Source organism: Lampetra planeri, unplaced genomic scaffold (assembly GCF_965212315.1).
Source record: "Lampetra planeri unplaced genomic scaffold, kcLamPlan1.2.h2 scaffold_693, whole genome shotgun sequence".
Lineage (NCBI taxonomy): Eukaryota > Metazoa > Chordata > Hyperoartia > Petromyzontiformes > Petromyzontidae > Lampetra > Lampetra planeri.
Genome location: NW_027615516.1, coordinates 1 through 12,075, shown reverse-complemented (window position 1 = coordinate 12,075; position 12,075 = coordinate 1). Strand labels below are relative to the sequence as shown.

General features: G+C 53.7%; 1 protein-coding gene across 1 annotated transcript; it reads right to left on the bottom strand.

Moving 5' to 3' along the window:
* Positions 1-1,255: 1,255 nt before the first annotated feature.
* LOC144741748 (protein Shroom3-like) lies at positions 1,256-11,007 on the bottom strand. Its single transcript, XM_078624250.1, has 22 exons — positions 10,823-11,007; positions 9,919-10,044; positions 9,609-9,827; positions 9,036-9,304; positions 8,753-8,951; positions 8,149-8,198; positions 7,924-8,085; positions 7,082-7,203; positions 6,723-6,850; positions 6,370-6,519; positions 5,898-6,299; positions 5,616-5,834; positions 5,198-5,384; positions 4,210-4,277; positions 3,198-3,588; positions 2,740-2,835; positions 2,532-2,662; positions 2,349-2,439; positions 1,902-2,067; positions 1,711-1,826; positions 1,371-1,634; positions 1,256-1,288 (listed from the first exon to the last, which is right to left on the bottom strand). The coding sequence occupies exons 1-22, from the start codon at positions 11,005-11,007 to the stop codon at positions 1,256-1,258; spliced, it is 3,774 nt and encodes a 1,257-aa protein (XP_078480376.1).
* Positions 11,008-12,075: the final 1,068 nt, after the last annotated feature.

Below are 12,075 nucleotides of genomic sequence, written 5' to 3'. Positions count from 1 at the left end.
CCCGGGGACGTGTCCCCTGAACCTCCTCCGGAGGACGACATGGGACGAACCGTCCTCCTGTTTCACTGTGGCCACCGAGTTCACGAACCGCTTGAACAGTTCGCGGTTCCGGTCCCGGTCCACATGGTCCCGGAGGAAGAACCGGAAGTGCTGCAGCAGGTCGGAGTTCTTCGCCGAACCTCCGCTGCTCTGCAGGAAGTGAAGAACCGAGTCCTGCGTGAAGTCTGCGGCCATTCTGAACTCTGCCGGCCCTGGTTTCGGTCCCGTTCCCTTTCAGGTTCCAAAGGTCTGTGTCGGCTCTGGTAGTTGGTTGAGTAAAGCCCCGCCCACCTCAGGTATTTAACCCCCACCTCACCTGCTGGGCTGCACCACGTGACCCGGAAATGTTTGACAACACAACATGAAGGAAAAATGCTCAGAGATAATAAGAAAAACATTGTTTAATGCCGTTTTTAATAAAAATCTACATATGTAGAAGTGCGTCAAATAAAAGCTTAAAAAACGCAAATTAACTTTTTTTAGCATTGTTTATATTTTGATAGAATGTATTTTATCATGTATTTATATCGTATTTATGTTGTTATTATTGGAAAATTATAAATCCGATGGATAAAATTGTTCATAGTTGATCACTGGAGCATCAGATAACCTTTGACCTTTGCATTGCAGTTCTCCAAACGTTTTACACACATACACACACACACCTCCTGATTTCATATCACATACTTGTGGTTTATTTAATATTTGTTGGAAACAGTAAATGTATGTGTGACCCATGAATCTGCTTCGGTGAAATGACTCTTCTTCTTTTTCTTTTGCTGCTGTGTGAAATACAAACAAAACAAAAACAAACAAACATTGTGTGTACATTTATTTCCAGCGGTGTGACTTGTAAAAAGAACGTATAACAAGTATGAGAACAGTGACATGACTTTGTCTTTGGGAGCAAACAGTGGCTCGAGTCACCAGGTCAACGTTCAGGCAGTTAGAGTCCAGTGGGACTGGGACGTTCTGCTGATGTAAAAAAATATTCTTTTGACTTTTTTCACGTTAAATGTTGACTCTTCTTTCACCTGCCGACACCAGGATTTATCCGTCCACTGTCAGGGTGGACATGGTTTTGGAGGGAGTTTCTAGAATCTTCACGCAAAGCAAATGAATGTAATATTTGTCAACAGGGACAAAACGAGGTGACATTTTCTCCATTGTGTGGGCGTGTCAATGGGCAGAGCGACCTGATGACATCACAGCGATGTCACTGTGGTGGACCTGACCAAATGGGCAGGACCTGGAATGAGGGGCGGGCACGGAGAGGAGCAGGGGGCGGGGCTAGGTGCTGAAAACAGGCAGCTCCTCGACCAACCGCGAGCCTCCGCCAGCTCCGGGGGGAGGTTCTCTGCCAGCCGCGCCAGCTGCTCCTCCATCTGTCGGATGAGGTCATCAAGGTTCCTCTGGCGAATCAGCAGCGAGGGTTTGGTGCTGACGAAGCGGCGGTAGTCCTGCAGGTGTGGGGCGGCGAGGCGGTCGGACAGGAAGGCGTGGACGACCCGCTGCCGCCGGTCCAGGTTCTCCTTCAGTTCCCAGGCGTCCTCTGTCTGACGGAGGAGAAGGGAGCGTTTGTGATGGAGAGACTCCTGAGGAGAAGGAGAAGAACGTCAGCTCCCAGAGACACGGTGACCGTCAGTTGGCAGCAGGCACCGTCCATCTCACCCGCTCCTCCGCCGCGTCCTCGTCCACCTGCTGTTGCAGCACCAGCAGAGACGTGTCGATGCGGGACAGACGCCCGCACAGGGACAGCAGCAGGTTCACCACCTTCTCCAGGTCGCCTGCAAACACAGCGGAGACTGAAGGGACGCGGGGGAATCGAACACGTGTCCCCGCTGTGCGACAGTCGTACGTACCGATGAACCTGCTGTACTTGTCCCGCTCGTTGGTTCGGCAGTGTTCCTGCACCACAGAGTCCAAACTCGCCCCCAGAGCCTGGTGGCGCTGCTGCTCCTCCTGCAGCTCCTCCCTCTCTGCCCGCAGCACCACCACACTGCAGCGCAGAGCCTCACACAGCGCCACCTGGTGGACAAACAGAACGTATGAGTCCTTGAAGAGAGAGGCGAAGCCTCAGTCCTAATGCTCCCTCCTAACTTGTTCTGTGTTATTATTATCGTTTATTACTAGTATTTTCTTATCGTATTTTGTATGTCAATATTTTGTAGTATTTTATTTTACTGTGTACCTTTAAGCCGTGAGCTGTAAATAAAATTTCCTTCTCCTGTATAATGACAACAAATACTCTTGAATAATGCTCCGTCTTGACATGAAGAGCGTGTCCATGTCATAAAAACTGAGCGTACCTTCGTACTGTCCAGGTCTTTCAGGTCCTCGTCAAAACTGACATGCGCCCCTCGTTTGGAGCTCGGAGCAGGGTCCCCTCCGTCCCGGATCCTGGTCGGACAGCGACATTTGTTAGAAACGTTCTTCAGGCCAGTTCATCAGGAAACAAATGTGAGGGAAGAATTTATTGGAATCACGGGTACCTGCCGTCCAATCGGAAGCTGCCCCTGCGTTGCCATGGCACTTTGCTTTGAAAAATCTCCTCCACCAGCTCCACAGTGGATTTACCCCCCCACGTGTCCAGCAGGGGCGCCAACGAGCCATCATGCAACACCTGTGAGCAGAGAAGCAGTCACACGTTTGTCTGACAACAACAAAGACGACCAAGACCAAGAAGAAGAGGTCAGGTACCAGCTGCCGGGCCAGCGCCTCCACCCGCTGCTCCTCAGCTGTCTTCTCCCTACGGGACAGAGGCTGATACTCCACCCTCAGACTGTCCTCCACCTCCTGAGGGGCGAGGACAGATGGACAGGGGGCCGGGACGGTGCAGGGGCGTGGCTTCACAGGAGGAGGAGCGGTAGGCACGGGCGGAGGGATGACGGGTGTGGAGGGTGGGGTTGGCGGGGATGAGTTGACATCTGGACTGAAGAGGAAGAAGCAGAAAAAGAATTTAAAAAAAGGTTTTGATAAATTCTGAAATATGAAAAGTGAAGAAGAAACCTGCTGATAGTTGAGTCCTGCTGCTTCGACGCCTCAGGAGGAGGAGGAAGAAGAGGAGGAGGAGGAGGAGGAGGAGGAAGGGGGGGGGACTCCTCCGTGATGTCTGTCTCTCGGGGCGTCTCGGCGGTTGGTGGGTTCTGCAGGAAGACGTCATCCAACTCGTCCTGTGTTCCGCTGCTGGTTTCCTCCGGCCCGTGGGCGGAGCCGAGCAGACTGGACTCTGAGATGCACAGCGAAGACAGGTGGCGCTGTGGGACGGACGTGTGCGGCCAACAGGACTCGGCACCCTCACTCCTCTTCCTGTCCGTGCCCGCAGTCAGTGACCAAACTTTGGTGTTTTCTGAAGGCACTCCATCCTCTGGGACGCCGCCGTCGCACCAGCTGTCCCTCGGCCGTCTGCCGCCGCCGTCCAGGTCGGCCAGACTCAGCCTGTCTCCAGCCTGCCACCCGCCGCCGCCGAGGGGGCAGGGCAGGCCGACGGACGCCGCCAGGCTGGAGGTGCTGTGGGCCCTCTGCCGCTCGCTGTTCCTCTGACGGCGTCTGTGAGTGACAGCAGAGTGGGCGGGGCCTGAGGCGGAGCAGAACGACGGACACGTCAGGTGTGGAACAAACAGATCTATCAGGTCATGCGCAGGAACAAACCTGGAGACGCTCCGTGGGCGGTCTGAGGACGGAACAGTATCTCTGACGCCTGGACGTCGGCGGGTCTGAGGGCAGAGATCAATCGGTGTCAACAACACATCCAGGAAATTAGCAGCCATCATTCTTTTACTGATGCGACGCGAGCTGAGCTGTCAGTGCTCCATCATCGAACACACAATAAAACAATAAATAATAATAAGGAGGACGGGTACTCGACATCTGTTGGGACTCGTCACCCAAACCAAAGCAGAGAAGCTGCTGAAGGATCTCACTTTCTCACGGCTGCATCCAAACAGACGTTTGTTTTGTTCGGTAACGAGCTGTGAACGTTTGTGTTCCCGGTTATATTTGTACAGCAGACGGATTCCTGCAGTGACCTCTGACCGTTCACATGTCAGGAACGAATCCCTGAGGACATGAGTTGGTTCTGTTTGTTTCACTGCGTGTGTGCCAGTGACTTTTCTCTGCTCCCTCCCTGACTCCTCTCCTCCACCCTGCCTTATCTCCTCTGTAACGTACCCGTCCTCAGTGTCCACAAGTCCGCTGCTGAAGACACCGGACGTCCCAACGTCACTTGGAGCGACGTCCTGACAAACAGACACAGATTGGTTTTAATACACCCACATACACCGCCTGTTTCCACCTGTGGGAGGCGACACTGACTCCATTTATCATAGTAAACATAGTAAACGTTGATGATTGGATTGATTGAAGTGAAAAAAATGCAGATTGTCTGAGATGTAATGATGTTTATGTTGAACAGCGTGTGTGTGTGTGTGTGCGAGCGTGTGTGTGTGTGTTATCATTCCTATCATCCACATCAGATAGCGTCCAGCAGCTCCTGTCTGGCACCTCCCAGGAAGTGTGGTATTTCCTGTTTGACTCACGTCCCCAAACGTGAAGTGTTTGGAACGAGGACGGAACAAGGACAGAATGAGTACGGAACAAGGACGGAACGAAGGAAAAAACGGGGATGGAATGAGAAGAGAACAGAACAAAGAAAGAAACAGGGTGGAACGGCCCGGAAAAAAGACCGAACTGAACTTCTTCATCTCCTACTACATGAGAACTGACAAAGAAACTTGGGTTCTGGACTCGATTGATCAAGACTGATTGTGTGCGTCCTTGCATGTTCACCTGGCTGCGTCTGTCCCTGGTGGAGGAAGAGGGGGAGGCGGGGGCATGCTGCTGGTTCGTTGGCTCCAGCAGATTCTCTGCAGAAACTGACTTCCAGCAGCTGAGAGTCGACTCTGATGTCTGTGGGGTTCCATTGATCGGCGGCGGCGCCGCCCGGGGGCGCTGCTGCCCCACCGCCCGCTGCCCCACTGCCTGGAGCTCCACAGCACTGCTGAGAGGAAGAAGCAGATGAAGACTGGTCAGTAAGAGTGAACTGATCAGATGTGATCGACTGTTTCTCCTGCTCCAACCTCAGGACGGGAAAAACCTTTTGAGTTAAAGAAAAAACATGTTGGAGGAATGAAAAACCAGACATGTGTTCCAGTCCGACCTCTGCTGCTGCAGCGCCACCGGCGGCCGCGGGTGTCGTCACCCGACCCGGGTAGAAGAGGTTGGACTGGTGGTTCCAGGGGTCGTCTCCGGGGGGCCGGGTGGAGCAGTGACGCCTCTCCCCAGAGGACAAGCTCTGATCTGAGCTGGAATACTGTAGGGAGAGCAGGCTGGAGGTGGAGGAGAGGCTGGGGTGGGGGGAGGACACTGGACAGCAGAGGGGGGAGAAAGGAAATTCATCCTATTGTTTTAAAATATCTTGTATTTATTTATGTGACTAATTTAATTTGATTGGATTTAATTTTACTGTAATTAAATTTGAATTTTTAATATGAATTTAATGTATTTGTTTATGTCATTTTTACATTTTATTTTGGTAGCTCGCTATATAAAGATGAAATGAGTGCTCCTCCCTTCACCTGGGGGGTGGACATCTGCCGGCTGCAGGTAGACGCTGTGCGGCCGGGGGACCGGTCCTCCGTCCTCCCTCGTCCCTCCCTCCCCCCCTCTTCCTCTCCACGTACTCAGTCAGAGCGTTGTGCTGCAGCTGACGCAGGTCGGGACGTGTCACGGCCTCAAACATCCGGCGCCGGTCGGCCACGCTGGTCTCTGAGGGACGGGGCGTCGAGCGTCTGTCACTCAGAAGCGTGGAATCCGTTGGTCTGACATTCATGTGTTCACCCCCTCCCGGCCTGAGGAGCGCCGTCGTCTCAGCATCCGAGACGCCGACCTCGTTGATGTTCTCAGGCTCTGAGTATGAACGTTTCTTCTGGTCCGCCGTCAGACGCTTGCGCCCGCAGATCCGCAGCAGAGCGGGGGGGCCGACCGCTGGGACGCTGGGAAGCGCCGGGGGACTTGGGCCTCGAACCTGCGGGCTGATGACATGTCGCTCCCTCGGAGCGTGAGGGGACGTGAGTGGGAGCATGACGCCCTGAGGTTTGGGCATCGTCTTCGGGGCTTTCTTCTCCAGCGGGTGGGGCTTGGGGGGGTCAGAGGAGGAGATGGAGGAGAAGCTGGGGGAGGAGGTGAGGAGGTCTCTGCGTTTGAAGGAGGTGGAGCGCAGAACCCTGGACTGGACTCCTTTCAACGAGTCTTTGTAGGACCTGTGGAGGAGGAGGACAATGTTCACAGAACGAATCTGGACGGCTGAGGAACCTGCTGAGGGACTCGGACCTGCTGAGGGACGGGTCCTGCAGGGAGCCCAGCATCTCCTGGAGGTCCTGCCTCAGGAGGACGTCCCTGCGGTTGTCCCCCTCCCGGGATTCTTCCAGGTGCAGACTGCTGCGGCTCCTCTGCAGGGCTGAGCTGGGGTCAGCCGAGGTCCTGGACAGGAAACAAGAAGTGGGTCAGTGGTTGGAGATCTGGTCCGAGGACATGGACGAGTGAGGGGACAGATTCTTCTCAGTCCTGGAGAACTCACAGTTTTTACATTGTTTAATCAGTAAGACTGATCACCTGAAAATGCTTTCTGTCATTTTAGGTGGAAGTGGAACTCGTTGGGATCGAACACCGAGCTGGACGCGTACCTGAGCTGGGTGCTGCTGCCTCCTCTGAAGCTCAGAGCTCTGTGAGCTTTGCTCCCACTCGTGCTCCTCTCCAGCATGTTCCGGATGTCCTCCGCACCACAGGGGGCGCTGCGGCCTTTCTCTGCCATCTGGAGACGAATCGTTCACACACATCAGGCGGGGTGTAGTAACGACAAATGTTCACCAGGGGGTTGTGTGCATGTGTGGGGGGTTTTACCCGGTGATGAGTAGCCCAGCCGACGTGACCGCTGCTGCTGCTGCTGCTGCTGCTGCGCTGCTTCCCGCCGTGTTCGTGCCGCTCGAACCGACTGACCTTCTCCAGGACGGACAGGCGGCGGGGGGGGGGAGCAGCCTTGGACCTCGGCGAGGGCGATCTCCAGCCGGGTGAGCGGGTGCTGCCTCTGCTCCTTCTGCTCCCACTGCAGAGCTGATGGGTCGCCGTGGTGACGGGGGGCAGAGGTAGGCGGGGCCTGACCCTGGGCTGGTCTGGAGGACGTGATGTGGTCAGCACAAACGCTGGAAAGTTCTACTGACCTGCAGGAGGAGAGAGGAGGTGGAGGGGAGCTCTGCAACAACTCAACAGCTGCTGGGACTATTTGTCTAATTTCTGGTCAAAATGTCTCAGTTCTAGTCAGAAAATCTCTTTACACTTAAAATAAGACACATTTCACTTCACACATTTTCACTTGAAATAAACCAAGCAAAGAAATCTTGATTTTAAGTGATTCAGTGGTGAGAAATGAGACGATTTGAGTAAAAATAAGACAAATATTCTCAGTAAGAAATGGAGTTGTTGCAGTTTGCTGAGCAGAACGCCTCGTTCTTCTTCACCTGGTTCCGTCCCACTGCTGTGACGACTGACACCTGGGCTGTGTTTGGAACTCCTGGTCCGGATCCTGGAGCATGTGGTTTCTGTGACCGTGGGGGCTCTGGGGCCCCAGGGCCCCCACCTGGTGCTCTGCCCCATCTCTGTCCTGTTGACCCCTGATGACATTACAACACTCAGTTGTTTACGTCAAAACAACAACAACAAACAGCAGATTGGGCATCAGACAGCATCACCTGTCTGCGGCGCGGTGGACCAGCGGTGCAGCTGTCTGCTGTCTGTTTTCTCTCCACCTGTTGCTTGCTGCCTCAGCCTCAGCTGCTCCTGAGGACTCAGGCGTACTGTGCGGCTCTGGCTGTGGGGCAATGGATGCACCTGTGGGCGGGGGGAGGGAGCCCGATTCGGGTGACGGACCCGGAGGGGATGGGGCGGGCTGCAGTGTGGCCCCGCCCTGTCGGGGCCTGGTGGTGGGGCTGCTCTCAGGACTCTTCTCCATCACGGTGTGGAGCTGGCCCTCGGTGCTGTACGAGCCTTTGGCTGTAACCATGGCGACAGTGTCAACAAAAGGCAGAGACAAACCACCCACAAACACTGATGTACCTGAGAGCAGCGCACCACCAGGGGGCGGCAGAGAGCCTTTCTGCAGGGACCTGATGCACATGAGAAGAACAAACAACACGTGTCAGAGCTTCACGTCTCAACTTCCCCATGTGACATTTAACGAGAAGAAGACGGAGAAGACACGAGCTCCTGATCGACTCTCTGGCTGCGTGCAGCTCGTTGAACGTTCTCACACTAACGTCTGTTAGCGACCACAGACGTTCACACACCTGCCATGTTCCTTTAACCCTTTAAACCCGATCGTCTCGCTGGAAGCTGAGAAGTGTCCCTTGGTTCCTTGACCTAGTGTGAAAAAGGAGCTCGGAGATACGTGAAACATCCATCAGTTCCTGAAGGTTTCACTTCACATCCAAGTTGCTGTCAATACGGTAATCGGAAGACGGAAGCCAGCGAGTCATTACATGGCTGTTGTCAACAGATTGACGTTTCCTCCTTCTCCTAGCTCCTTCTTTACACCAGGTAGACAAACCGAGTGACACTTCTCAGCTGTCAGGAACCGTTTTCTGATGGTGCATAGTCCAAAGTAAGCTAGTGCTACAAAGCCCCCCCCCCTCCTGCTCAGACGCCAGCTCCCCATACTGACCGAGCAGCTTCCAGACTGGACCAGGAGTTCGGCCTCTCGTGGTGTTTGATGGCTGCGTAGCTGTCGCTGCGTCGGGGTGGCGCCGGCGCCCCCTTCAGGCTCTCATAGGAGCTGTGGCTGGTTGCTGGGGCCCAGATTGGCCCCACACTATGTCTGTTCGCAGCCAGCGTCCCCCCACTGCTGCTGCTACGGTAACAGACTCCACCCACCAATCCTGGAAACGGAGAGGAGGCCAGTCAAGACATGACGTCAGCTCGGCGAGCTTCCAGAAGCATAACGTTACCCTGCAGCTCTCTGCTCCGCCTGCTGGACGACGAGGGGGTGGAGCCTGGCTCCAGACCCGGAGCGCCGCATGCCGTTTGCACGTGACGGATGTCAGCTTGCTGCATCTCTTCACGTCCTCCTCCTTGATGAAGGACGTCCTCCAGAGAACAAGAGCGCTCCGGGCTGGATGACGGCACAGCCAGGTACTCCGGGATGCTGGAGCTGGTGGAGAAGGAGGAGTAGGCGGAGTCTCGTTTGCTGTGGAGGTGGTCGATGCTGCTGGACGACCTGGGACACGAGAGGAGGTCCATCAGACACTGGGCGAAGTTAACGTGATAAAGTTACATCACCTTCGGTTTGTATGTCCGACGGAACGCACCTCCTGGAAGTCATTACTAACCTAGCTAGCTTAGCGCCGACATCTCTGACGTCTTTAATGTCTCTAATGTCTCTAACATCTTTAATGTCTCTGTCTCTTTCGTCTCGGTCCCTGAAAGTCGTAGCGCCCAGCTAGCGTAGCGCCCAGCTAGCATAGCGCCCAGCTAGCCCAGCACGGAGCAGTCAGCAGGTGTGTGCGTCAGCGTGCATGAACCTGGCGGAGGACAGCTGCTGGCAGGAGGAGTACGCTGGGTGGGCGCCGCCGTGGCCACTGTGGACCAGCGGGTGGTACTGCTGCTCTCTGGGGCGGAGTTGGGCAGATGGGGGCGGGTCCAAACTCTCCATGCTGCCTCGGGAACTGTACTGGTCCGGACTCTTCCTCAGGTAGCCACTGCTGGATTCGAACCCGCCGGACAGGTCAGAGGTCGAGGCGCTGAGCAACAGACAGACAGGACAGATCATTCAGGTTGAAGATGTCAACCAATAACTCTGTGTGTGTGTGTGTGTGTGTGTGTGTGTCCCACCTGCTGTGGTGCCCCTGCTGCCACCCGCTGCCCATCGTGTCCATCCTCCTTCGCTCTGGCGCCCGCTCTCCATCAGAGATCTTCGTTGAGTGCCACGAGTGCGGACGGGACGCCGGCTCGTTCCGTCTGCGGAGTCAAAGCGCGACAACACGTTCACCCCTGATGACGGATTGGAGCCGTCGCTCACATCGGACAAACAGGAAGAGATTTTATCTGAGTAAGTAGAAGACAGAGACATGGAACCCTGGGTTCTGGAGTAATGACAGGGACGTGACTGGAATAACTGGACACATACTCACCACACACACACACACACACACACACACACACACACACACACACACACACACACACACACACATTAACTAAACGCACCCCCCCACATTTTGCTAAATGTATCTTATTCTCTTTTTATTATTTAACGATTGTAACAATTGCATTAATTTTCAGTTGTTTTTTATTCTTTCTCTGCAGCACTGAGATTGCTCAAATATAATACAAATAAAATCATTGTTATTATTATTATTATTATTATTTGGATGTGTGAGACCGATCACGTCTGTACATATTCTCATGATCCATGAATCAGTTTCGTCCATGTAGATTTTTCTGTTTCTTTGCTCCTCCGATGATCATGAACCAAATATCTGTGCCTGGTCGACCTTTGACCTAATTTTCCAAACAAACAACTGATCCATTGATGGAGACAAAGATCAAAAGACTCACTGATGATTAGTCACACACAGCTCAGATGTTCTGTCTGAGCAGGACAAACTGAACCTTCACTGATGAGAGCGCGTGCAAAAACACACCAGTTTCCACGGCAACTGCACTCAAACTGTGCGACTGTTGTGTTGTTTCAGCTCCGATGATCGACTCGTGCCCGGAGAAGACGCATTTGTACCTGGACGTGAACCTGAGGACCTTGGAGATGAGGCCTGTCGCCAGGCCGCTCACGCTGGCCTCTGAGGGTGTGCGGGCCAGCGCCCCCTGGGTCCGGCCCACTACCGCCACGTCCGACCGGCCCGGCTCCGGTTTGCGCTGCTTCCTGCGGAGCTTCCGCCGGTAGAAGGCCTCCAGCAGCTCCATGGCCTCCAGCCAAAGTCCACGTCCTGTGAGCTCCTTCGCTCAATTTCTCACCAGTTTGACTTCTTCAACGATGCTCCGGAAAGTTCCACGTCCAGTTTGACTTCTTCAACGATGCTCCGAAAAGTTCCACGTCCAGTTTGACTTCTTCAACGATGCTCCGGAAAGTTCCACGTCCAACACCATGTCACCGTTTCTTTGTGTTGATGTTCTGATTCGTCTCATCGAAGCTGCTCATCGGCTTCTTCCACTCTCCTCCTCGTCTCTTGGACCTTCACTGATCTTCTTCTGTTCGTCCACTGCACTGTTCCTGTACTTGTAGCACCCCCCCCGACCTCACACACACACACCCAGCTGAGACCTGTTCTCTACTTCTAACGTTTGTATCTGCACGTTGTGTCTTTCAGTAGCTTCTTCTCCAGACTGAGTCTCTGCTTCCCTCTGATGCTTCGTCTCACTCCCTCCTTCCAGTCTGGAGGCTGGCGGGTCGGTGTACACACACACACACACACACACACACACACACACACACACACACACACACACACACACACACACACACACACACATACTGCCCTCAGCTTGTTAAGCAAATGATGTAATTAAGTGTCATTAGGCGGCAAAAGATAAAAACTTCTTTTGTAAACATCTAAAACCAAACTGAGGATATGTGGTGAGAGAGAGAAAATGTGAAGTAGTAAGAACAGAGGGAGGAACGAGATAGAGTCATCAGGGAAATGATCCTGATAGCGAGATGGAGAGATGGCACAGAAAGAGGAAATGTGAGGAAGATTAAAAAGGGAGGATGAAAATGAAGAGAAATATGTAAAAATGTGACAATGAGAAGAAGAAGTGAAGATGTGAGGGAGGATGAGGAGCAGAGGGAGAAGAGGATAAAGGGTGGGATGGAGGGATGGAGAGCTGGTGGAAGCACCAGACTGGAGCTTCAGGGGAAACGTCTCATGATGCAGCACGAGTTTCTCCAGGCAACAAAGAATCAGAAGTTAAAGTTCTTTTTCTCTCTCACACACACACACACACACACGTTCTGACATGTTCGCTGACCAGTCT